General features: G+C 36.6%; 1 protein-coding gene across 2 annotated transcripts in view; it reads right to left on the reverse strand.

The window, feature by feature from the left end:
• The window catches only part of LOC138695079 (leucine-rich repeats and immunoglobulin-like domains protein 2), a 623017-nt gene that overhangs the window by 28401 nt on the left and 569851 nt on the right, over nucleotides 1-24765 (reverse strand). For both annotated transcript variants that reach the window (XM_069819464.1, XM_069819473.1), the window contains 3 exons: nucleotides 17995-18134; nucleotides 15811-15963; nucleotides 12743-12923 (listed from right to left, as the gene is read on the reverse strand). In XM_069819464.1, coding sequence (XP_069675565.1) covers nucleotides 12743-12923; nucleotides 15811-15963; nucleotides 17995-18134 — 474 coding nt within the window. The remainder of the gene's footprint in view (nucleotides 1-12742; nucleotides 12924-15810; nucleotides 15964-17994; nucleotides 18135-24765) is intronic.

The raw sequence follows: 24765 nt of genomic DNA on the forward strand, positions 1-24765 counted from the left end.
ATGTTCTTAGTTTCCCCTATAGACAGTGTCTCACATTACATCATTCTCAGCAGGTTGGATAGCTCTTCAGAGTGCGAAAAAAACGGACTCAAATATAAATCAGTGGAAATTAACGGGAAACTGCAGAATGGCTAAGTAGAAAGAGACAAAGATTATTTAAGAGAGAATAAAAAAATAAAGATAAATGGAAGTGAATGAAAAGGAAGGAACCATGGAAAATGAAAGAAAATTAACTAGAAATAGTGAAATTCAAATATCAAATTACTGAGAAATATTTAAAAAATGAAAGAACGAAAGAAATATTAAAATAATGAAATTCAGATGAATTTAGGAGATGCAAAATAAATAAATTTTATCTAGTTCTTAGCTTCCCCTTTAGACAGTGTCCCACATTACATCACTCTCAGCAGGTTGATTAGTTCTTCAGAGTTTCTAGCTCCTTCAACAAGGCATAAAATTAGCTGGTAAAAAGCAATTGCAAGTATTAGGCTCTCCGGCGTATGAATATGCAATTATACAGCCCTCGTCCACGAGTGGACGGCTGTTCCATAGCGAGGTTTATCGTGGAGAAGGTGGAAGTAATTTATTCGGAATGCGCCTGCATATTAACAGCATTCAGATGTTACAGTCTGAGTTCCTTTCCCCGGCCGCATATTAAATTGAGATACGACGTTCATAAACTTTTCACTGACTTGTGCCCTACTTCGATATTACTCGAATAAGATACTTTTATTTTGTATAATACACTATGTGTACAAATATGTGTGATATATTTTGGAAACGTATTGTTAACAACAAAAGTTTGAAAACTTTCATAAGCTATAAAAATTCCTACTTTCAAAGGTACGCTACTTTGTTGTTAACAAACAAGCTCTTAGTGCAAGTGATACTAAGGAACTCATCACAAAAAAAAAAAAAAAACTTGTTTAAATTCATTTGGGATATGCTCTTCCAGAACGTTAAAATAAGGCACAGGAATTGCATAAACTATGTACTTCAAATGTCACCAGGAATAAAAATCCATTGGATTTAAATCTGGCGATCGGGTAGGCCATTAAATGGATACCTCTCGACCAATCCATCTTTGCGGATAACGTCGATTCAAATGACGAACGCTGAAGTGAGGCGTCGTCATTCAGGTACCACTTTCGGTAGATGAAGTCCAGAGTCCCTCTTATACTGTCTCAGTTCCCCGTGAATGGAATTCTCTACCTCACAAGATTAGGGGCTGCCAGACAATACCTACTTTCAAGAAAAGGCTGAACGATTTCTTACGGACGCAGTACATGATCGAGTTTAATAATTTAGTTATATTTAGATATGACTATTATTATTATTATTATTATTATTATTATTATTATTATTACATAATTATTTTATTGATGCGTTGGGAAGTAAAAAGAATTGTCATTGTATTATATTAATTATGTATTGTATTGTATTAATTACGTTCAGGCTGACCTAACAAAAGTTGGAATTAGAAGATGGAGAACACGAGCATTAGACAGGAGTGATTGGTCGGATGTTCTGAGGGAGGCTAAGGCTAAACTATAAGGGCCGTAATGCCAATGATGATGATGATTGTATTAATTATGTTTTGTTTATAGCAATGTAGTAATTTTATATCATAGCCTACTGGTTGAGTGGAAGAGAAGGCCGAATGGCCTTACCTCTACCAGTTAAAATAAACCATTATTATTATTATTATTATTATTATTATTATTATAATTATAGAGGTATATACAATTGTACAATTAGTTCCTAAGAAACCGCTGATATCTGTCGCCTGTCAGATATAAGAACTAGGGACCAATAAAATGATTGACTATTCTTCAGAAGTGAATCTAAAGGGAAACTTCTCACTAACTCTGAAACTAAGCATTTTCAGGAGCATCTTTATAAGTTTTTCAGTGTCTTGTTAGGAATACGTCCCCAAAATATCTTACACTGATTTGAGGCAATGAAGTGGCTTAGTTAATATTGTTGTAAGTGACATGTTTAATTTGAAGAATTATCTTTCCAACAGTAATGTCATATTTCCTGTAACAATAATACTGTCATCACACGATACAATCAAACGTATAGCCGTATTTCTGATACACCCCGCACGACCTTGTCACCACAAGAGTAACTATGGATTTTCAATAAAAAATACTAGGTTGGCCGGGACTCGAACCCGAATCACCTGCATGCACTGTAGATTCAATGTCTAGATTGCATGCAGTAAGAAGCTGTCAAATTCAACCTCTCTTTTTTTGAGTAAAAGGTAAAGGTATCCCCGTCACACACCATGAAGGCATGCTTTCCATTACTTCGGAACTAGAATGAGGTGGTGTGTTCGGCACCACGCTCTGACCGCCTTTTACCCCCGGGAAAGACCCGATACTTAATTTTATAGGAAGTTGAGTTTAAATATGTGAATACAACATGACCTAAATTGGTTACATTATATTTATAAACTCCATTATCATTATAAACCCAATTTTTAACATATTACAAGTTTTATTAAATGTAATTTGTTGCATGCCAAAATGATTCAGAACCACTCTAGTATTCAAATAATTTTATAATGTTTTTATACATATTCATTTTATAATCATCATCATCATCATCCTTCACGAATTAGGCCTCTGTAGGCCTGTTTCGGCCCCATCTAGCAGTTTTCTAAAAGGTCTTCCTGGTCGACGATGTTCTCTAGTTTTATACTGCATCATAATTTTTGGGATTCTTGAATTTTCCATTCTTCTTACATGATCTAGCCAATTTAATTTGTATCTGTTGATTCTTTCTTCTACTGACTCTACTTCTAATTGTTCTAAAATTTCTTCATTCCTTTTCGGTCTAAAAGAGTATATCCTGCTATCCTCCTGAAAAAATTTCATTTCCGTTGCTTTCATTCTGTTCATGTCTTTTTTCTTTAATGTCCAAATATTCATTTTATAATGTGCACAAATGTTCGCTCATTGTATATCACCTGCGTTCAATGTGCCAATCATTGTGTTGATGACTTTTTAAATAAGTCGAAAATATTTGTGGAAATATAACTTTGCAATGTAATAAAACAGAAAATTAATTCTGTGTTAATATAGACTGATAAGATGTAGACTGAAACTACACAACTATAATGTAATATAAATTTCAACTTATCTGAAACCAACTCTCAAAATGACTTTCAAATTTACCCGGCTTTTGTTCAGTGAGGCTTACAAATGTTAAGAGATACAAGTGAAAGGAAAGAATATCTCCAAATCAGGTCTTTTCTCATCACGTTTTAAGTTGGAACTATGTCTTGGACAACACCTGCATCCTGAAGCAGAATACAAGCCCCTCTTTAAATTCACAGCCTTAAACAGCCCCTGTGTGACTGAAAAATTGAGTAACCTTCGCCAGAGTTAGAACGCAACAGAATTAAGTTGCGAATTGCGTCTTTACTTATTCAACTTTGGACTGGACGCTTGCTCGATGAACGACGTATTCGTAACTCAGAGGTAAAATACGTCCAAAGGGAATAAAAATAATCTCCGTGTCCGTCTTGCAGTGTGTCCGTTTTAAAGAGATACTTCACTATGCTACTTCCTATCCGTTGGCCTAGAACTTCATAATTCTGTCCGTTATTTAAAGTGTCCGCCTTAAACAGATATTCGCAAAGAGAGGCATAGTTTGAGAGGAGAGTTTCCTTTGATAGTCGCAATTTTGTAACGCTGATATCCTAAGTAAATAATCCAGCTGCCGACAAAGTACACACTTCTCGGAAAACTTTGTCGGAAAGCTTTAAAAAAAATGTTTGAACTGTTGTAAGGTCTGAAAACATAATATTGCTAGATGTCGGTGTATGTGGCGTTAGAAAACTTTCTCTTTGTATACCCAGGTCTTTAAATTAAGTCTCACTATTAGTAATTTATAGCGCATAATCTGGCAGATAAACTATGTTAAATCTGGTGACTTGTAGGAATAGCCCTTCCGGTTTTGTTTTGTTTTCATTGTAGTTTCCCTACTGTACTCAAACCAGGAGAAAGTCTCAGGGGAATGAGACTCAGCGGGGTGATGCTATGAATGAATGTTGATGTCACAAGATGTCATAAGGTCACACACGTGGGTACACGCATCTCCACTGGCTAAAGCACAAACGATAACACTGATACACACATATTTATACTACCCTAGTTACAAAATTAGATCACGGTTAATTTCCTGGTCTTTTAATCCCTCCATACAGGAAATAACATATGCAGGAGAGCGCACGTTTTTTTAAACTGACGTTATAACGGTAATATTATCTATCTACTTCGCTCCAATAGATGAGGCAATAGTAAGCACATTCCTTTCACGGTTAATCTCCTGGTTGGAGAACGGTAGTTGATAGTAGAAGAATGGCGTTTAATGGTACAGAAAGGTGTTCTTGCGTTCTACAATTCGATAGAAATGTTTGTACTACGCAAGTGCAAAGCTTTTTTCGAGCTGAATTCGGAAAGAAGACATTCACCAGACCTTTGATTAAGGTTCTGGCTGATATGTATATCCATTATCAGACAGTACATCTCATTTGACGATATGTGTCAGAGAAATAACTTATTGATTGTATGTATCTCAAGTCTGATTAGTGTAATATGTAGCTAGTCAGTATCCACACTCACCCTAGTACACCACATAAATTTACAGATACACAATACACAGCGTGGCCCGCCGAAGTGGTGTGCAACTTGAAAATGGGTCACAATCCTGCCATCTATCCGAAAAAATGCGGAACCCGAGTCACGTAAGTGAAGTTGGTAGTCATTGGATAAATACATACATACATACATACATACATACATACATACATACATACAGTCGGCGTGGGTAGCGCAGTCGGTATAGCGCAGTCGGTATAGCGCTGGCCTTCTCTGGTCGAAGTAGCGGGTTCGATCCCGGCCCAGGTCGATGACATTTAAGTGTGCTTAAATGCGACAGGCTCATGTCAGTAGATTTACTGGCTGTAAAAGGATTCCTACGGAACAAACTCCCGGCACACCGACGACGCTGATATAACCTCGGCAGTTGCGAGCGTCGTTAAATGAACCATCATTTTACATACATACATACATACATACATACATACATACATACAGTCCACAATTGTGGAGTAACGGTTAGCGCGTCTGGCCGCGAAACCAGGTGGCCCGGTTTCGATTCCCGGTCGGGGCAAGTTATCCGGTTGAGGTTTTTTCCGGGGTTTTCCCTCAACCCAATATGAGCAAATGCTGGGTAACTTTCGGTGTTGGACCTCGGATTCACTTCACCGGCATTATCACCTTCATCTCATTCAGACACTAAATAACCAGAGATGTTGATAAAGCGTCGTAAAATAACCTACTAAAATAAAAAAATAAATCAAAGAAATAGTGTTAAACGATTATCGTTGCACGATCATCGTTGAACGATCATCGCAATAGTCGCACCGAGGAAAACGTACCTTAAGACGCTTGTCTGCCGATCCGGAGTTGTTCTCGGGCGCGGGTTCGATTCCCGCTTAGGCTGATTACCTGATTGGGTTTTTCTGAGATTTTCCCAATCGTAATGCAAATGTCAGATAATCTATGGCGAATCCTCGGCCTCATCTCTCCAAATATTATCTCACTATTACCAATTCCATCGACGCTAAACAACCTCGTAGTTGATACAGCGTCGTTAAATAACCAAGTAAATAACATACATACATACATACATACATACATACATACATACATACATACATACATACACTTTCTATAGCATGTTTAATTCAGAATGTCCATTTGTTGGACGTTTCTACAAAATTTCGAACACTTTTGATGAAGGCTTGCATGATCACAATGAGAGTATGAAAGTTTTAAGTGTAATAGAAAATGGGCACATTATTTTCTTTCATGACGCTTTCTTTGCAGGCTGAAAGAAACTTTTAAACTTTTGCTTTCTGTTGTCTGAAGCGACATATTTCAGCGTTTAAACTAAAGTTTACGTGTGTTTATAGTAAATACGTAATGTTTTATGCCGCGTACCGTATTTTCTATCCCCTGCTTTCTGAGTCTAGTGTCTTCTTATTACAGAAAGAGATTCTTTCATCGTAGCCGACGATACAAAACTTTTAGCAATTTGTATTACTTAATGTCCTGAGCCTGTACGGCTCCCCAGAGTCGCATTACACTCTACCTACTGGAGTGAGCTCTGACAACACGTACAGGGGTGAACACTTCTTTCAAGCAGTAGTTTAGCATAAGGGAATAATTCTTCCCTTTTAGTTTGTTCTTTAACGACATTTTATCAACTACTAGGCCAGCGTTTCTCAAACTTTTTTTGAAGTGGGGACCACTTTTTTTTAAGACAGAATAGTTCTGCAGGCCACCTTACCCTTGTTCTCTTCGAAAGCAAATTTATCACTTTTGTAGCATATTTTAATACCAGTATACTTACATTTTAGAACAGAATTAATTAATTAAAATTAATTTAATTCGTTTAATTGTATATTAGTATTAACTAATGAAGTTACTGTTAATAGGCAGAGTCCGTATAGGTCAGTTTCTATCTGATGGTTTTCCAATTCACTGCGGGCGAAAGCAGGGAGATGCACTATCACCTTTACTTTCTAACTTCGCTCTAGAATATGCCATTAGGAAAGTTCAGGATAACAGAGAGGGTTTGGAATTGAACGGGTTACATCAGCTTCTTGTCTATGCAGATGACGTGAATATGTTAGAAGAAAATACACAAACGATTAGGGAAAACACGGAAATTTTACTTGAAGCAAGTAAAGCGATCGGTTTGGGAGTAAATCCCGAAAAGACAAAGTATATGATTATGTCTCGTGACCAGAATATTGTACGAAATGGAAATATAAAAATTGGAGATTTATCCTTCGAAGAGGTGGAAAAATTCAAATATCTTGCAGCAACAGCAACAAATATAAATGGCACTCGGGAGGAAATTAAACGCAGAATAAATATGGGAAATGCGTATTATTATTCGGTTGAGAAGCTCTTATCATCCAGTCTGCTGTCCAAAACTCTGAAAGTTAGAATTTATAAAACAATTATGTTACCGGTTCTTCTGTATGGTTGTGAAACTTGGACTCTCACTCTGAGAGAGGAACATAGGTTAAGGGTGTTTGAGAATAAGGTGCTTAGGAAAATATTTGGGGCTAAGCGGGATGAAGTTACAGGAGAATGGAGAAAGTTACACAACACAGAACTGCACGCATTGTATTCTTCACCTAACATAATTAGGAACTTAAAATCCAGACGTTTGAGATGGGCAGGGCATGTAGCACGTATGGGCGAATCCAGAAATGCATATAGAGTGTTAGTTGGGAGACCGGAGGAAAAAAGACCTTTAGGGAGACCGAGACGTAGATGGGAGGATAATATTAAAATGGATTTGAGGGAGGTGGGGTATGATGATAGAGACTGGATTAATCTTGCACAGGATAGGGACCGATGGCGGGCTTATGTGAGGGCGGCAACGAACCTTCGGGTTCCTTAAAAGCCATTTGTAAGTAAGTAAGTTGCTGTTAATAGAAAAAAATTCATTTTTGTTTTTTAATAATTCAAGGCTATTAGAGGTTGGATAATCTTTAACTTATTACCTAAGAAAAATAAATAAATGTTGGTACTCACATTAATGAGATGGATAAGCCTGCCGATTCTTGCACAGTTCTATATTTGGACTATGCTGGTAAGCTTAAGTCGGAAATCGTCACATACATCGAGTTGATTTCGGTACTTTGTTTTTATTAGAGTTAGTGATGAAAACCCTTTCTCACACAGATACATAGAAGCAAACTGAATTATAATCTCTAAAGCACATTGTACAGTTCACTATATTCTCTTTTCACTTATAAGGTCCAGAAATTAACTATATCTTTCGCTTAGAATTTCATTTTAAGTCCGGTGTCATTCGAGAGTTCAATTAACTGTTCTCTTTCCATTCAATGAAAGTTTCTTATTTTCAATATCGCAATTAAAGGGATCACGAACCCATGAAAATTTGTCATATTTACTCGGAAAATAAGTTTCAAATTGTGACCTCAGAGTTTCGAGATGCGAACATATGTCATTGCATAATTCTTTTCCAATAACGAAATCATTTTCAACCGAAGAAGACTCTAGGGTTGAAAATAGTGAAAAAATCCCCTGTTTTATGGAACTGACCCGCAAACCAAGTTTCCTCTCGAACATCTTTATTTTCTCATGCGCATTGAGAACAGTCAAAGAATTACCTTGTAGAGAGAGATTTAGTTCGTTTAGTTTTCAGAATACATCTGAAAAATATGCCAATTTACTTAGCCACATGTCATCACCTCATGTGCAGGGAAAAGATGGCGAGAAACACCACGTTTATAGTGCTTTAAATCCCTCTTTTGTTGCTGAGAGTAGAGTAGGGTAATAAATTTCATAAAATGTCAGTACTGAGAGTAAAGGTGAAAAGCGATTGCCATGTGTCATTTCGAAACTCTGAGATTTTCAGCTATAGTGCAATACGCAATTCGTTTGAATTATATTATTTTCTTCTGTCCTTTTTGAAGGACGACAAGAGCTGACCTCGAAGACCACAGGTGGTCCGCGGACCATAGGTTGAGAAACGCTGTACTAGGCTATTTAACGTACATGAAAAATGTGATAACTAGATAGTATTTGGCGAACTCAGGCCGAGGATTCTTCGTACAGTTGATAAAAACCAAACCAGATAATCAGTCCAAGCGGGAATCGAAACCACGTCCGAGTGTAGGTCTGGATCATTAGGCAAACACGCTTGACGTTTAAGGTACGCCAGTGGCTAAAATAGTCGTTAGACCTATGTAGTTTTTGTTTGTTTGCTAGATTACCTAGAATAGACATCGTCCTCTTTACCTTTCGAACTAGAATGTTTTAAATTTTCATATTGCAGGAAGATTTCCTTCCTTTGTTGTTGAACTGTAATAATTTCCTTCACTTTGTACTTATTTGTATATAATTATCTTTCGTAATGTCCCAGCTTGTTTATAATTAACTTACAAAACGACAAAACGAAATCTTATAGGCTATAGCTATATAATTTTCCCTCTCAATTGGTTTATTACGCCTGAAGCATGAACGTGGCTATAGACAGGGAAACATAATTACTTTCTTTTGAAGTTCGTATTTTATTAATGTCGTCTGTAACGAAATATTGTCAGGACAGCAAGGAAACATTTGTTATTTCCATTTTCTCAGTCTAAACTCTTTGAACTCTTGATTCCAAACACCGCCGTCTTTCTCACATAATGTTGCATTGGACCACGGTGAAAAACATATTTTGTCAATGCAAGATGAGTGAACATCTTCTTTGGAACACTTATTTAAAATAATAGTATTAAAGATAATAGAACAGTCTAGTATATACAGTCACGAAGCTCAATAAGTAGTTAATATGCATCCACAGATAGTTGCTGACCACTAGGATCGCTAATATCGCCTCATTACAGACAATACGAAATAGTACCGGCACAGTCTATTGTTTCTAGCACCCTCACAACTCAAGCTTCGTGGCTGTATATACTAGACTGTGATAATAGCCTATTTGTGTCGAGAGTTTTAAAACAAGTTGTGTTACATTCCACACGAACCACCACAATGTCTCAGTGCTAGAAAACTGGGCTGATATGGGAGGAGGCTGAGGTTCAAATCCCGGTATCAACCCTGAATTTGTAACTTAAGTTGGACAAGCCCATGATCCATGCAATACCGGGGTTTTCTCCGAACATTCCGATTACACTGTCACATTTTTTAGTAGGTTATTTTACGACGCTGTATCAACATCTCAGTTTATTTAGCGTCTGAATGAAGTGAAGGTGATAATGCCGGTGAAATGAGTCCGGGGTCCAACACCGATAGTTAGCCAGCATTTGCTCATATAGGATTGAGGGAAAACTCCGGAAAAAACCTCAACCACGTAACTTGCCCCAACCGAGATTCGAACCCGGGCCACCTGGTTTTGCGGCCAGACGCGCTAGCCGTTAGTCCACTGGTGTGGACACACACACTGTCACATCCCAACACTTCGCCATCATCATCACCATCATCATCATTATCATCATCGTCATCATTGTCGTCTTTCTCATCATTCATTCATTCTTTCATTCATTCATTCATTCTTTACGAGTGCAGTGCATTTCTACTGCCTGAGGTGCACTCTGGAGAGTCTCTGACGAACTAAGTGATCTACGCTTCTTGTGACTAGCGACATCTATGAGTCGGCAACATACATTTCAAAGTAAGCAGAAACCAAATCTTTCTACCGCTCAGACTGGAGTAGGAAATAAGTCATGTAGAACAATGACGTCATGCGCGAATCGAGAATGGAAGCACTATGTTTTGAATGTTGTCTGACTAGCCTATACTAGCCTCGCTCGTAGAGTCTGGCGAATAACGACAAGTTAGGGCCCTTCCAATATAGATGCAAAATAAAACATTCCACACTCATTGAATACTTTAAACGAGCAATTCTTCTATATTTATCAATTTTATCTTGAAAGTAGATCTAAGGATTTTGAAGAATTAAGGGACCTGCCATTGCACAAAATAATCTGAATATAGACTATAAATTTTAAATTTAAACATCAGACCAATAACATTGGCAGACCACAAGGATCTGAATTCTAGAAAACAGAAATTTCTGAATGTGTTGTTGTTGTTGTTTTCTAATGACAGGCGTTTAACAATAAAGTCATTTGACCTCTTGCACTCCAATATTTTTCAAAGATATTATCATGACCAGCCAATGAAGCACAGATTTTGAGGTGTTCCGAATTCATTTCTTGATTTGAGTTTCACAATGGGCAGTTAGGGGACTGATATATTCCAATTCTATGCAGGTGTTTAGACAAACAATCATGGCCTGTTGCCAATCTAAATGCAGCTACAGGCGATTTTCGTGGTAAATCGGGAATTAACTGTGGATTTTGATGCAGAGAGTTCCATTTTTTCCCTTGGGATTGTGTTATCAAATTTTGTTTGTTGAAGTCTAAGTATGTAGATTTAATAAATCTCTTCACAGAGTAATACGTAGATTTAGTAACAGGTCTGAAAGTAGCAGTGCTGCCCTTCTTTGCTAAAGCATCCGCATTCTCGTTTCCCAGGATTCCACAATGGGATGGTATCCATTGGAATACAATTCTTTTATTGAGTGATATTAATTGAGAGAGCATTTTAGTTATTTCTGCTGTTTGAGATGAATGTGTGTGTTTAGAGACTATTGATAGAATAGCTGCTTTGAAGTCTGACAATATAACTGCATTCCTAAATTTATTGATGTGGCATGGAAGATTCCTGAGACATTCACTTATTGCAATGATTTCACCGTCAAAACTTGTTGTTCCATATTCAAGTGATCTATAAAGTGAGAAGAGACAGCACGTAACACCTGCACCGGCACGTTGTTCTCTGGAAATCAAGGATCCGTCGGTGTATAAATGAAGCCAGTTTTGTGGAGGGTACCTAATACTAATTGTCTCTAAAGACAATTGTTTCAGTATTTCAGTGTTTACTTCTGATTTCAGTATTTCTTCTGTTAAATTTAGATTATATTCTATATTTAATAGAGTTAAAGGGTTTGGTTTAATTTGTAAGTTTTCTTTTAAATTCGGGATATTGATTTTCTGTTTTAATTCTTGAACAATGGATATGAAACTCTTTTGAGTTTTCAATCTACAGAGAGTACTGTATGAATGCCAATTGTTTCCTGGTAATCTGATAAGTTTTTCATATTGAATCAGTGCTTTTCTGAATGTTTGAAGAACAGTAAGTGGTGTATAAATTTTGAAAAGAAAAAGTGATAGCAAACTTGTAATTAAAACTGAAGATTTTGAATAATGGCCATAATGTATATCTCTTAACTTGGCAAAGCTTCATTTCTCACACTAGTTTATTAAATCTTGTCGGACCGTAAAGAAAACAACTATCGCAGTGTCCATATTTTTATATGTTGTACAATATTATTTTTTATTTATTTACTAGAGCTTCCTCAAATTAGAGGCTGCCATTAGACAAAGCATACAAAACAATACAAGAACAAATACATGATGAAAGATAACATAGTAAGAAGAAAAGTAAACAAGTACACAAACAAACAGACAATGGCAGTCTACAGAATAGAAAAAAGTTACAAGTAAAGAAGCGATGAAAGCTAATAAGAGAAAGAAAAATGATAATGGTGCGTGAAATTTTAATTTTCCTGCCTATTTTTTTTCTATTCTCCTACTAACCTGTTGTATCCTATAGGATACTTTGTCAATTTAAGGTATATCAAATTAAAGTATTAGGATTTAAAATAAAGGTTATAATTCAAAATGTTCAAGGAATCTTTGATGATGCCTGTAATAAATTTTTCCACAGTTTGGTGTTGAATAGCAAACATTTTTAATATGTCCCATTTAAATTTTGGTATACTACCCCTACTACCAAAAAGTAGTCCCATGACTGATTAGATTTTTAACTGATGCTCAGGTCAGGAATACATGGTTCATAAATATACTTTTCTTTTCCGAGTCAACGAATTATGCTCATAATCCAAGGTTTTACTGTATTTGAAACTGTGTCTTAGTTGTGGTAAGCTAATGTTTCATGCAGGTATGGCTCGCCGATATGCGAGAAGTCATACCGATAATTCTCGTTTCAGTTAAACAGACGTGAAAAACATTTTATTAATCTAGAAGTTACGAAACGAAGCGTTGCAATTGTATCACGTTGTAAAAAATTATATTTCTCGTACTTACTCATTTTTCTGGAGGTTAAGGAAGGTGATTGTATCGCCAAATCCCATAAAGGCATCTTCAGGGATAGAACTGATGTTATTTGATCGAAGGTCCAAGTGACGTAATCTGTGAAGACGTCTCAAGGCAGCGCTGGGTATAGAGTGAATATTGTTGTCTCCCAATCTGAGATATTGGAGGTTCTCTGGAAGAGAAAGGCAATGAAACGATTCAGAATCAGAGATGTTACAATTCACTGGTCAACAAAATTAAACATATTTTTTGTTAAAAGATAAAGAATGGGTGATGCTTATAGCATTTTTCTTGCTGATTTCAGATCTGTTTTCAAAAATTTTCTATCACCCAGGGTTTTTGAATAATATATGAAATGTACTTCAGACTTTTCTAGTGTTTATACCTTGTAACAGTTTACCTAATATCATATTTATTTGCCAAAAATGTGTCTGAAATAGATTTTAGGCTATACTTCGCTTGAAGAACATTTTTTTGAGTGTCCAGCAGTAGTCTGACAGAATGTTTGGACTCCATTTTTCCTGGTAGTGCCTTTGCATTTCAGAAAAGTCCTTATGAAAATGCTCTCCATGTTCGTCGCTCACTACCCGAAGGTTTTGAGAGAAGAAAAAATAGATAACAATCCAAGAAGTTATTTTGAGAGATACATGACACCCCATTATGTTATAGTTCTGAATCAACTCTCTGACAAGTTCTCTGTAATCTTCTGATCTGTGGTTCCTAGAAAGTAACAGTCTAATGAATGATCTTTAGGTTCCCGGCATATTATTGGAACTGGAAAAGGCATATGATGGAAACTTTTTATTAACTAGTTAGGCTAATATAATTGAGCTGCAGATTTCAGGGGCCCAGTTCCTGTCCTCATCTATTTTGTAATCAAAAGAACACCCGTAAGCTCTTTTAACTAATGTAGTAAAATTCACCTATGTGCTTTCAAAGTTAATTAACCACAAACATAACAAAAATTGTTTGTAATTTACACACAGTATTTCGAGGTTTTTCACTTTATAAGATACTTTTATCACACTTAAAATTTGGACAAAGAAAATGTGGATTATGAAAGTTGTAAGTTCCAACTCAACTGAGAATTAATACTAACTCTCGCAGTCTTATGAGGAATAAAATTCAGGCAACAGGAATCTAAAGTCATAGGTCAATTAAAGCAATAAAATGAAATATTTGAAATATTTTCTTTCCACTAGCGACTGTATATAGCAATAAATATATATATTTTTTTAAATGACAAAAAAAGAAACTGGTGGGTGGTAGAAAAATTCTGACTTCATTTTTGAAATCAGAAGATTACATTACATAAAAACAGCAGAAGTTATACATTTAACAAAATCATTGTTGACTAGCGATCAAACTAAACGATCTTGAGTGTAAATTTCAAATGTAAAATGTCCAATAACAAAAATTTCCAGTTATACTAAGGGCCATATCCAAAGACATTCTTAGCGTGGATTCCCAGTGGATGATCAGCGAACTAACGTTTTTCATATTCTTAAACCAGTGTTAGCGATATGATATGAATCCTGTACAAGTAATCAGTCAGCCGGGGCTAGTTTAGCACGCTCCTAGTGCGGGCTAGCGAATGTCTGTGCATAGCACCCTTCAAATGCACAACTACAAAAATGTCCACTTTACCAAATTGTCCAATAAGCAAAATGTCCATGGCTTATTAAATCTTTAGTACTGTTGGTACATTTCATTACATCAATTTTTATCTTCATCTTCCTCTTAAGGTATCTACATGGAACATTTTTTATTGATATGTTGTGGCCCTGAGGTATATTGATAGATATTCGCTAGTTTTATCATCTTGATATCTTCTAATAATTTGTTCGATTCTCCTGTGATTTGATACACATAATATTTTATTAACGGATTCCCTAAGATTCATATGACCTGCTTGAAGCTAATAAATGCATTTTCTGTTTCATTTTCATCTGTTCCTTATTCATAGTTCGTCTCCAGTTCGTTCTCTACGGAGGTTTTCCCAGAACCTCTTCACTTCTAATGTCTCCTGTTACATCGCAAATAATTTTGACGTAGCCTGGTGCAGGCGTTCTTGAGCTCTATGCTAACTCTGGCAGATATTTTCTTTACTTCGACATCCACTCCGTTGGCCTCGTGTAGCTGCTTTGTCTTACAATCCTTAACTAGTGTAATGTTTCATTGTGTAATGTTGTTGAGGTCTGAATTTGTAATACATCCTGCACTACAATTTGCCTTTCTAAACAATGCCAGTGAATGTTTTCACCATTCCTACTCATGGAATAATGGTACATATAGCTGGAAGTTCCAAAATACTCTGGTTTTCTGGTACAAAATAGCTTCCGCCATTCTCACTTGTAAACCTATGGTTTGTTGCCGAATATATGTCAAGTATTGCTTGACAACATAAACAGACCCACCGATGTGGAGGAACGGTCAGCCTGCCTGACCGTGAAACGAGCGGAGCCCGGGTTGAAATCCTGTTTGAGACAAGTTACCTTGTTGAGGTTTTCCGGGGTTTTCTCTCAACCCATTAAGAGCAAATGCTGGATATCTTTCGACGTTGGATCCTGACTCATTTCGCTGACATCACCTTCATCTCGTTCAGACGCTATATAACCATAACAGTTGATAAAACGTCGTAAAATAACCATTTAAGAAAACATAAACAGTCATCACAGTACAATTATGGAACTGACGAAATGAATTAGCTTATTACATAGAATCGTGATTCGAGCTATGGACAAATTATGTATGTGGGCATTTTTGCATATGTACATTTTTGTTGTGGACTATAATTTCAACCAGTGTGAGCTGGTTTCTGCACCACCTTCGTTGTGTGAAGTTGTATTATAAGGTCTTTACTCTCAACAAGGTAGGCTATATTTACTTCAAACCAAATATTTTATAATTTGACTACATTTTGCAACGAAGGCTTGTGAATATCTTGCCGCTTTATTCGATACATTTCTGATTCATAGTTGTTAAAAATGTTTGTTGTCCCCTTGTGTATCGTTTGTGCATCAATATTTTTCGTAAACATCTCTTCAAGTTATACTAACCTTCGAGACCAACAAATGCTTCGGGGTCGACGTGGGCTATTTGGTTTCCATCGAGCTCCAAGGAGTTTAGAAGGGTGAGGTGCGAGAAGGCTCTTGCAGGGACCTCCTTCAAGTGATTGTGGCCGAGTATCAGCGAGTCCAAGCTTTCGAGCCCTGCGACAGAGAAACGAACATCACATTGTAAATGTCTGCCTATACAACTGAAATACTTCAACTGCATGGCTCCAATATTTATATTGCTATATGGGTAGTCGATTTCCTTAGCATTATTACAGTGGTTTCCATAGAAAACTTAAAAATTCACATATAATATGTAGACCTATAAGACACATAGGGTAGACCAGGGTAATTGTAAACACTTTTCACTGATTTCAAATATATTTCAACATTACACAACCGTCAGTAACGGTAAGCATGGCAAAGAATCATTGTGTTATTTTTAGATCTCTCTTTACCCTGAAAATGGGTTTAAAATAATGTTGACTTTTTTATATTTTACCCCATCTGTTTACATTTACCCCTTTGAGAGGGGGTAATTGTAAACACCAATTTTTGCACGGATTATCAGACACTGAACATTTTTTGTTGTTTCAGAAAAAAGATCTGTACTCCTTGCAACTCCAATTTTGGTCACTGGTACATTTCGTCCCTTTAACCTATGATATATGACGATATAGGAACTCAGTACCTCTCCTGAGCTTCACGATAACTGTAGTTACTATTTTTCACAACTGTGACAACCCTCTCTAAATCCTCTGCACTGTAGTTGGGTGGGGGTCTCTTTGATTACTGAAAAGTACGAAATGTAACCATAGTAAAACATGTTTACAGTTACCCCCAAGCAATTAAAACTATGGGGCAAATGTAAACACGTCATAATTTAATGAACTGAGGTTATGGGAGATCGATTCTTGAAAATCTCGCCATGAATCAGTGCTGAAGTCTCTAAACTGATATGTTATCGATGTAAAATGAGATTATATTATTGTCTCTGCTAAATCTGTATATGAACAATACACATTTGATTTATTTACCCGCTACATTAACATGGAAAACACGAGATCTAGTGGGAAAACCTCTGAATTGGCAACACTGATTCACTCACTGGTAGACAGTCCTTGTTAAGGCTATGTGTACACGGGCGACAAATTGTTGAACGACATTTTTGTCGTTATGGTGTGTTCAATAAGTTTGAAAGAGCGTGTGTACACAGGCAACAATGCCACAAAACTGTGTCTGAGCTGTTGAAAGAGTTGTGGAGGGGTCTACAACAGTGCGACAACTTGTGTGTCTGACGACTAGGATGCGTCTAATGTAATCAGAAGGGGGCCGTGTACACCGGCAGCAGTTCTGTCCTCAGGTGGACGATCTCTAGTTATTTCTCTACAGTTTCTTTCTCTGTTTCATAAATTATTTTCTTTGTGAAAGGGGAAGGGAAATTTCAACAGTGCCTAGGGGCGGCATTACTCATAAACCCCTTAGCATAATACAACATTTTATTCAATAACTCTTAATAAATAATGATTATATAACTCAATTCCAAAAAAAAAAAAAAAATGCACATATGTTTGTATTATAATGTATAATATTGAATTCTGAGTGTAATTTTTCAAACAACTCTACAAGCTGTAAATTTTACTAAATTATTTACTTTAATTTGCGCGAATGATTACGTTTCGCGAACATTCCTAAGCTTGACATTTGTGTAGAATTTCCAACGCCGTCAAAAGTTACTACAATTCTATTTCACTAATGTTAGCTTCACCGAAAACGGAGTCGCCATTTTCAGTTCACTGTCTTTGCGGTAAATAAATGACGATCGCAAAGCATGTTTTATAGTGACGTAAAGAATTTGCAGTTTGAAATGTTGGCAAAGAAAGAAACAAATGGTAGGGAGGTGATAAAAACAGAAGAAAGTGGGGAAGGTAAGGAGTACACGCCGCGCTTGCTAGAGTAGCCGTGATGTTGCCAAATGCTTCATACAAACATAACGATTTCCTCTAAAACGGTGAATGTTAGAGAAAAAAACTTATTTCGATTTTTAACATCTCTCCTCATGATTTATTGCCAGTTTCATTTGGTGCAGAGATTACCATCCATTCTGTATTACCAAAGTGTCCTAGCGACTATAGGATTCTTATCTTTGTGTTTTGATTCGTGAATGAAATGAGACTGGTTGCATACCTGCGAAATCCCCCTCGGTAATCTCGGTGATGCGGTTCTCCTGTATCTCCAGCTTCTTGAGCATGTCAAGTGAAGACAGCGCGGCTGTCGGAACGGACGGTAGCTCGTTTCCTCCCAGGTTGAGGCGCTTCAGTTTCCTGCTGTAGTAAAGAGAGAAGATTCATTTCGCATCACTGCCAACATTCAACTGACAGATAAATAAATACATCTACAACATGATATGACACAACCTTGTTTCAACCACAGACCCTCTTACAAGTAATTTTTAACCTCCCCTTTGTTGTGTTACACCTTGACACATTTTCAGAATTATGGAATGAAGGTATTCCTGAAAAAGATTTACTTTCTGAGTACCTTTCCTAAAACATTTGAAATACCTAATTCCTTTTTCAATAATTCGAGTCTATTCCTCTGGCAGTGATGGATATGAAATACATTAGCCTTTGCTTAAACCCTTTCATGTTTACTTCAAAATGTAGCGAGTTACATGGTAATAGTACTGGGTGTTCATTTCAAAATGTGTCATGACGTCACTGTTGTTGGGTCACCGATTTGAAGCGAGTTTATATGTTAGAGAAGTTGCCTATTATTTAAGGCGTTCTTCAATCTGAACTTGAGAATGTGTACGGTATAACTTGAACGTCGTAGCAACAGATGGCGGTCTGTACGGTCTGTGTGCTACCATAACCTCTTTCGAACTGTGTTTTGCGCCGGCAAGTCGTACGCAGGGTATTTGTTATCATCGGTTGCGTATGGTAACATTCCACAACACAAATCAAATGCTCCGTGTCCATGTTGACCGTCGAAGTTAATGTCAACAAATACGTAAGTAATCGTCTTAACCCTCTCCCCATATCTCGACAGTACGTATTTCCAAACAGTTCACAATCCTGCCACTACCGGCGTTACCGTACGTATCGGCACGTACTCTTCAGAATGAACGCCGTACTTGCTAGCCAACTTCTCTGCCTCTTAGATTATACACCTGAGCTGCGGAAGTGTAGGAAGATTGAATTCTCTAGGCTCATCAGCTAGCTACATGACGGCATGCAGCGAGCCAAGACACATTTTGAACTGAACACCCAGTATAGGCGAATCAAACCTCAAGCTACATTTACACCAGGGCTGGGCATCGGAAGCGAATGCAAACTCTAAACGGGGACTCTTAATATTCATCCGTCACGGCCTCAACGCTGCGGGGTGTTCGGCGGGGAAGAAAGGGGTTGAAGAGAAGTCATATGGCTCCCCGCGAGAGAGTAGAATTCGCGCTTGGTACCCAGCCCTGATTTATACGGATCGAGTCTGTGGAAAACAACCGCTGCCGTCATTGCGGCAGGAGATAGAAACTCTCCCACACGTCCTCGGTTCTTGCCCGCAATACCAGACACCATAAAGTAAAAAGCGCCATTGCTCAAGCACTGCGTAATACTGGGTTTAATGTTTTATAAGAGGTTCATGGGTGTATCAACCACTTGCAACACTCGTAGGATAGATATCGCATTCAAAGACTATAAGCACTAAAAGCTTAGTAAAGGTATTCCCCGCCTTCTCCTCTTATCTCCTCCTAATCCTCCCCTTTGTTGTTTTTCGAGTTGCATTCTGTATGATATCATTGTTATCACTGCTCCACAGTATAGTAGTTAATTTAAATTGCTTAATATGCGTGATGTGAAAGTTTCCTTCACTTCTAATATATTTAATTTGTATTCACATAAATATAAAATCAAAAGACCAGACAACATATGCTTGTCAGAACCTAAATGTATCACAACTCTAGCATATAATCACAGTAGGAACTTCGGTCCAAGGCTTTATAACAAGATAACTAAATTCTCAAATATACAATTTGCTAATGCTCTTTATTTTAAAAATCAATTAAAAATTACTGTTAAAAGAGAAAATTTGAAGTTCCATTTATTGTGATATTTTTATTTTTCTTCTTCTCTCTTTTTTTTTTAATTTTTATTCTATTATGTAATAAAATGTCTTAAAATTATTTTGAATGCCCCCTGGGTACGAGTATGTAACTTACTCTTTCTGGGGGTGCTAGAGTGATTAGTAGGCTATATAAAAATCAATATGTATCTTTGTTCTAGAAATAAATTATATTATTATTATTATTATTATTATTATTCTTATTATTATTATTATTATTATTATTATTATTATTATTATTATTGTTATCCAAATATTTGCGGCTAAGAGGGATGAAGTAACAAAAGAATGGAGAAAGCTACACAACGCAGAACTGCACGCATTGTATTCGTCACCTGACATAATTAAGAACATTAAATCCAGCAGTTTCAGATGGTCAGGGCATGTACAAAGTATGGGCGAATCTAGAAATGCATATAGAATTTCAGTTGGGAGACCGGAGGGAAAAAGACTTTTTTGAGAGACCGAGACGTAGATGGGAAGATAATATAAAATGGATTTGAGGGAGGTGCGATATGATGATAGGGACTGGAATAATGTTGCTCAGGATATGGACCGATGGCGGACTTATGTGAGGGCGGCAATGAACCTCCGGGTTCTCTGAAAGCCATTTCTATTATTATTATTATTATTATTATTATTATTATTATTATTATTATTATTATTATTAAAATATTTGGAGCTAAGAGGGATGAGGTTACAGGAGAATGGAGAAAGTTACACAACACAGAACTGCACGCATTGTATTCTTCACCTGACATAATTAAGAACATTAAATCCAGCAGTTTCAGATGGTCAGGGCATGTAGCAAGTACGGGCGAATCTAGAAATGCATATAGAATTTTATTTGGGAGACCGGAGGGAAAAAGACTTTTTTGAGAGACCGAGACGTAGATGGGAAGATAATATAAAATGGATTTGAGGGAGGTGCGATATGATGATAGGGACTGGAATAATGTTGCTCAGGATATGGACCGATGGCGGACTTATGTGAGGGCGGCAATGAACCTCCGGGTTCTCTGAAAGCCATTTCTACTATTATTATTATTATTATTATTATTATTATTATTATTATTATTATTAAAATATTTGGAGCTAAGAGGGATGAGGTTACAGGAGAATGGAGAAAGCTACACAACGCAGAACTGCACACATTGTATTCTTCACCTCACATAATTAAGAACATTAAATCCAGCAGTTTCAGATGGTCAGGGCATGTAGCAAGTATGGGCGAATCTAGAAATGCATATAGAATTTTATTTGGGAGACCGGAGGGAAAAAGACTTTTTTGAGAGACCGAGACGTAGATGGGAAGATAATATAAAATGGATTTGAGGGAGGTGCGATATGATGATAGGGACTGGAATAATCTTGCTCAGGATATGGACCGATGGCGGACTTATTTGAGGGCGGCAATGAACCTCCGGGTTCTCTGAAAGCCATTTCTATTATTATTATTATTATTATTATTATTATTATTATTATCATTAAAATATTTGGAGCTAAGAGGGATGAGGTTACAGGAGAATGGAGAAAGTTACACAACACATAACTGCACGCATTGTATTCTTCACCTGACATAATTAAGAACATTAAATCCAGCAGTTTCAGATGGTCAGGGCATGTAGCAAGTATGGACGAATCTAGAAATGGATATAGAATTTTATTTGGGAGACCGGAGGGAAAAAGACTTTTTTGAGAGACCGAGACGTAGATGGGAAGATAATATAAAATGGATTTGAGGGAGGTGCGATATGATGATAGGGACTGGAATAATCTTGCTCAGGATATGGACCGATGGCGGACTTACGTGAGGGCGGCAATGAAGCGCCGGGTTCTCTGAAAGCCATTTGTATTATTATTATTATTATTATTATTATTATTATTATTATTATTATTATTATTATTTAGCCACTCCTCTTGTACAAGATTGAAGGATACTGTCTTCATGAAAGAATAAACCTTCACTACTTGCTTCCTTTTCGCTTCTTCTAGCTTTGTTAACGCCAAATAATTGCAACAGTTGATCACAGGCGAGAAAACGAGAAGAACTGTTTAAAATTTCAACCAGGGTGATGGATACCTTGTGGGAATCACAGCTGGGGAGACCGGCGTGTTCAGAGGTGGGAGTGCTACCCAGTGAGTGAAATAATAATAAGATTGAAGATGTGACGACGTGCGCGCGTGCCATCATTAAAATTAATGGGGGTTGAAGGTTTTGTGTTACAAATTATAACGCTGCGAGACAATGCCACGGGGGGCGCCCGGGCGCCGCTGCGTACAGATAGACAAAGCTGATCTTCGTCGAATTAGCACCCGATACAAATAGGTATAATTATATCTCAGGTTCTCATGCCCCTGCCGATTTTTATGCTAAGCGCGTATTCGAGATTTTTTGTAGTCCTCGCTCTTTACAAGTGACGTGGTGGGTAACAGAAAATTTTCAATTCGACACCCAAAAGAATTAATCCTTGAAGAATGCGCCTCGCTCACGGCTTACTCTATGCACGTGTGTAATAACTGCTGTGAATTTGTATCATTATCCCCTTTACTACCCTCTATAAATACAGAGTTAGTACAAAAGAAATATACACTTTCAGTGTTATATAAATACAAAACTATTGAAGTTATCTGGAATCAATTTACACTGTTTTATAGAGTAATTCTTCAAGTTTACTTTGGAAAGTCACATATGTTCAATATGTGCTCCTTGTGTCAACACGGTACACAAGAAGATAGTCCAGTGCATTCCAAATCCAGTGTAGCATACCTGCATCAACATTAGCCATAGCACTCGTGATGTGTTGTTTCAACTCATGCAAATCTTTAGGGGAATTAAACATTGTATTTCACAAATCCCCAAAGAAAAAAGTCGCACTGTGTAAAATCGGGGCTCCTTGGTGGCCACCGTGGGAGAGCGCGGTTGTCGTCCGTTGCACGGGTGTTAGAAATTAAAAATTAAATGCTCCAAATACGTCCCCAGCACTGGATTGGCCGTGCTCTAACCTTGAAATTTTATATCCTTTGAAATTGTAAAATATTTTCAGATTTAGTAAAATTATTATCGTTATGGATTATTAGAAATACAAAATGACGCCCGTAGCTTTTGTTTATTCAAATTTTTCCTCTGATAACTCAGATAGTTTTTTAAAGATATTGCAGTGAAAATTTGCGTGGAATTGTATTTCATACTTGTAAACAAACCTACCTAGAACTGTTGATTTAACACATAGTTTTTTTTTTTTATATTTTGATATAATAAAATCAAAAAAGAAAATTTTGAAATAAAAAATAAAATAAATATTTCTAGTGAAGTTATTTCAAGGATTCTAGGTCATGTTGTTTATATGATATTCGGGAGTAAATAGAAAAAAAGAATGACTTAGAAATCCTAATAGGCCATTTGAGGAAATTATCAGGGAAACGGCATTTCAGTGCGTAACAGGCAGCTGGCATTTTGGATTGCTAATTACCCGTAACTGTAATAGTGATATAGTAAATCTGAAAATAGTATACAATTGCAGGAATGGTGTATATGAAGCATAAAAAATTTCGAGGTTACAGATTCATTCATTGCTGAGAAAAAAAATTGAATTTCACCATTACTTTAGTATTTTAAAATATTTAAAGATAAGTCTCCCCTTAAGGCCGGAACTAGAGGTTTGGGCACCTAAGTACGTAATACCCTTCGACTCTACGCGCCTAGGGAATATAGCATACTTTGGGCCAAAAACGCCGTTTTACTGCCTTAACCCTAGCAATACCAACGGGGAGAGGGGTTACTTTGTACCCACCTTCTCAACAATTAATGTTTAAATATGCAATTAATATATTAAAAATATTAAAATATTACTTATTGTTAGTTATGAATTCTCCTATCTTATTGTGTTACTGTTTCATTGTTTTCACTGATAATTTTACTAAAATACGAAAATATGTCAAGGTGGACAAAAAATATCCCCTTCTTGTTGAAGTAATTGTTCGAAAATATGCAGTGACATTTTAATTTTTCTCTTGTATTATAGTACATACTATTTGCTGATTACAGCTGTTAAAAATTGTTCAAAATTGAACATTTTTATACTAAAATTCTGGAATGTTCAATATGTGAGGAGTGTGAAGACAGTGATGAGTAATATTTTCCAGACTATTATGTCGAAGTAATTGCTATGTTATATTATTGGCTAAGACCACGAGTCTAGCTCTTGCGGTAGTGGCTAGAAACAGTTTTGTTTTATAATTTTAATTTGTACTTACTAGCTAGCTAGATTGTTAAATAAATTAAATTAAATTAATTAAAATATAAAATGACATTTCAATTTTTCTCTTTTATTATAGTATAATTAGTCTATGCTGATTACAAATGTTAGAAATTAAAAAAAAATTAATAAACATTTTTGTAGTGGTCACAAAATATCTCTCCGTTGGTATTGTATGTCATAGGCGGAGAGAGAACCGTTTCCTTGGGAGGGGGGCAAAGCAAAACCATAGAGTCCCCACATAACCAGGTTTTGGGGGACATCATTTACCTCCTCCCCCAGTTATAGCTTGACCGTGGTACGGCATATCGGAATATGATTATTTAATAAAGGTATTTTCAGTGTTAATTTGAGGAAGAAATTGAAGAAATATCTGTGGCAGAGGTAAAATTAGCTTCATCTAAGATGGAAAATGGTAAAGCTCCAGGACGTGGTGGTATAAATGTGGAACTCTTAAAGAATGCTCCAGATGTGCTAATTGAAGTTCTGGTCGAATTATTTAATAAATGTTTGAAAGGCGAAAACCCCCCTGAAGAATGGAAAAAAAATCAATTATAACATCGGTATATAAGAAAAG

The sequence above is a fragment of the Periplaneta americana genome, chromosome 1 (genome assembly GCF_040183065.1).
Source record: "Periplaneta americana isolate PAMFEO1 chromosome 1, P.americana_PAMFEO1_priV1, whole genome shotgun sequence".
In the NCBI taxonomy this organism is placed as follows: Eukaryota; Metazoa; Arthropoda; class Insecta; order Blattodea; family Blattidae; genus Periplaneta; species Periplaneta americana.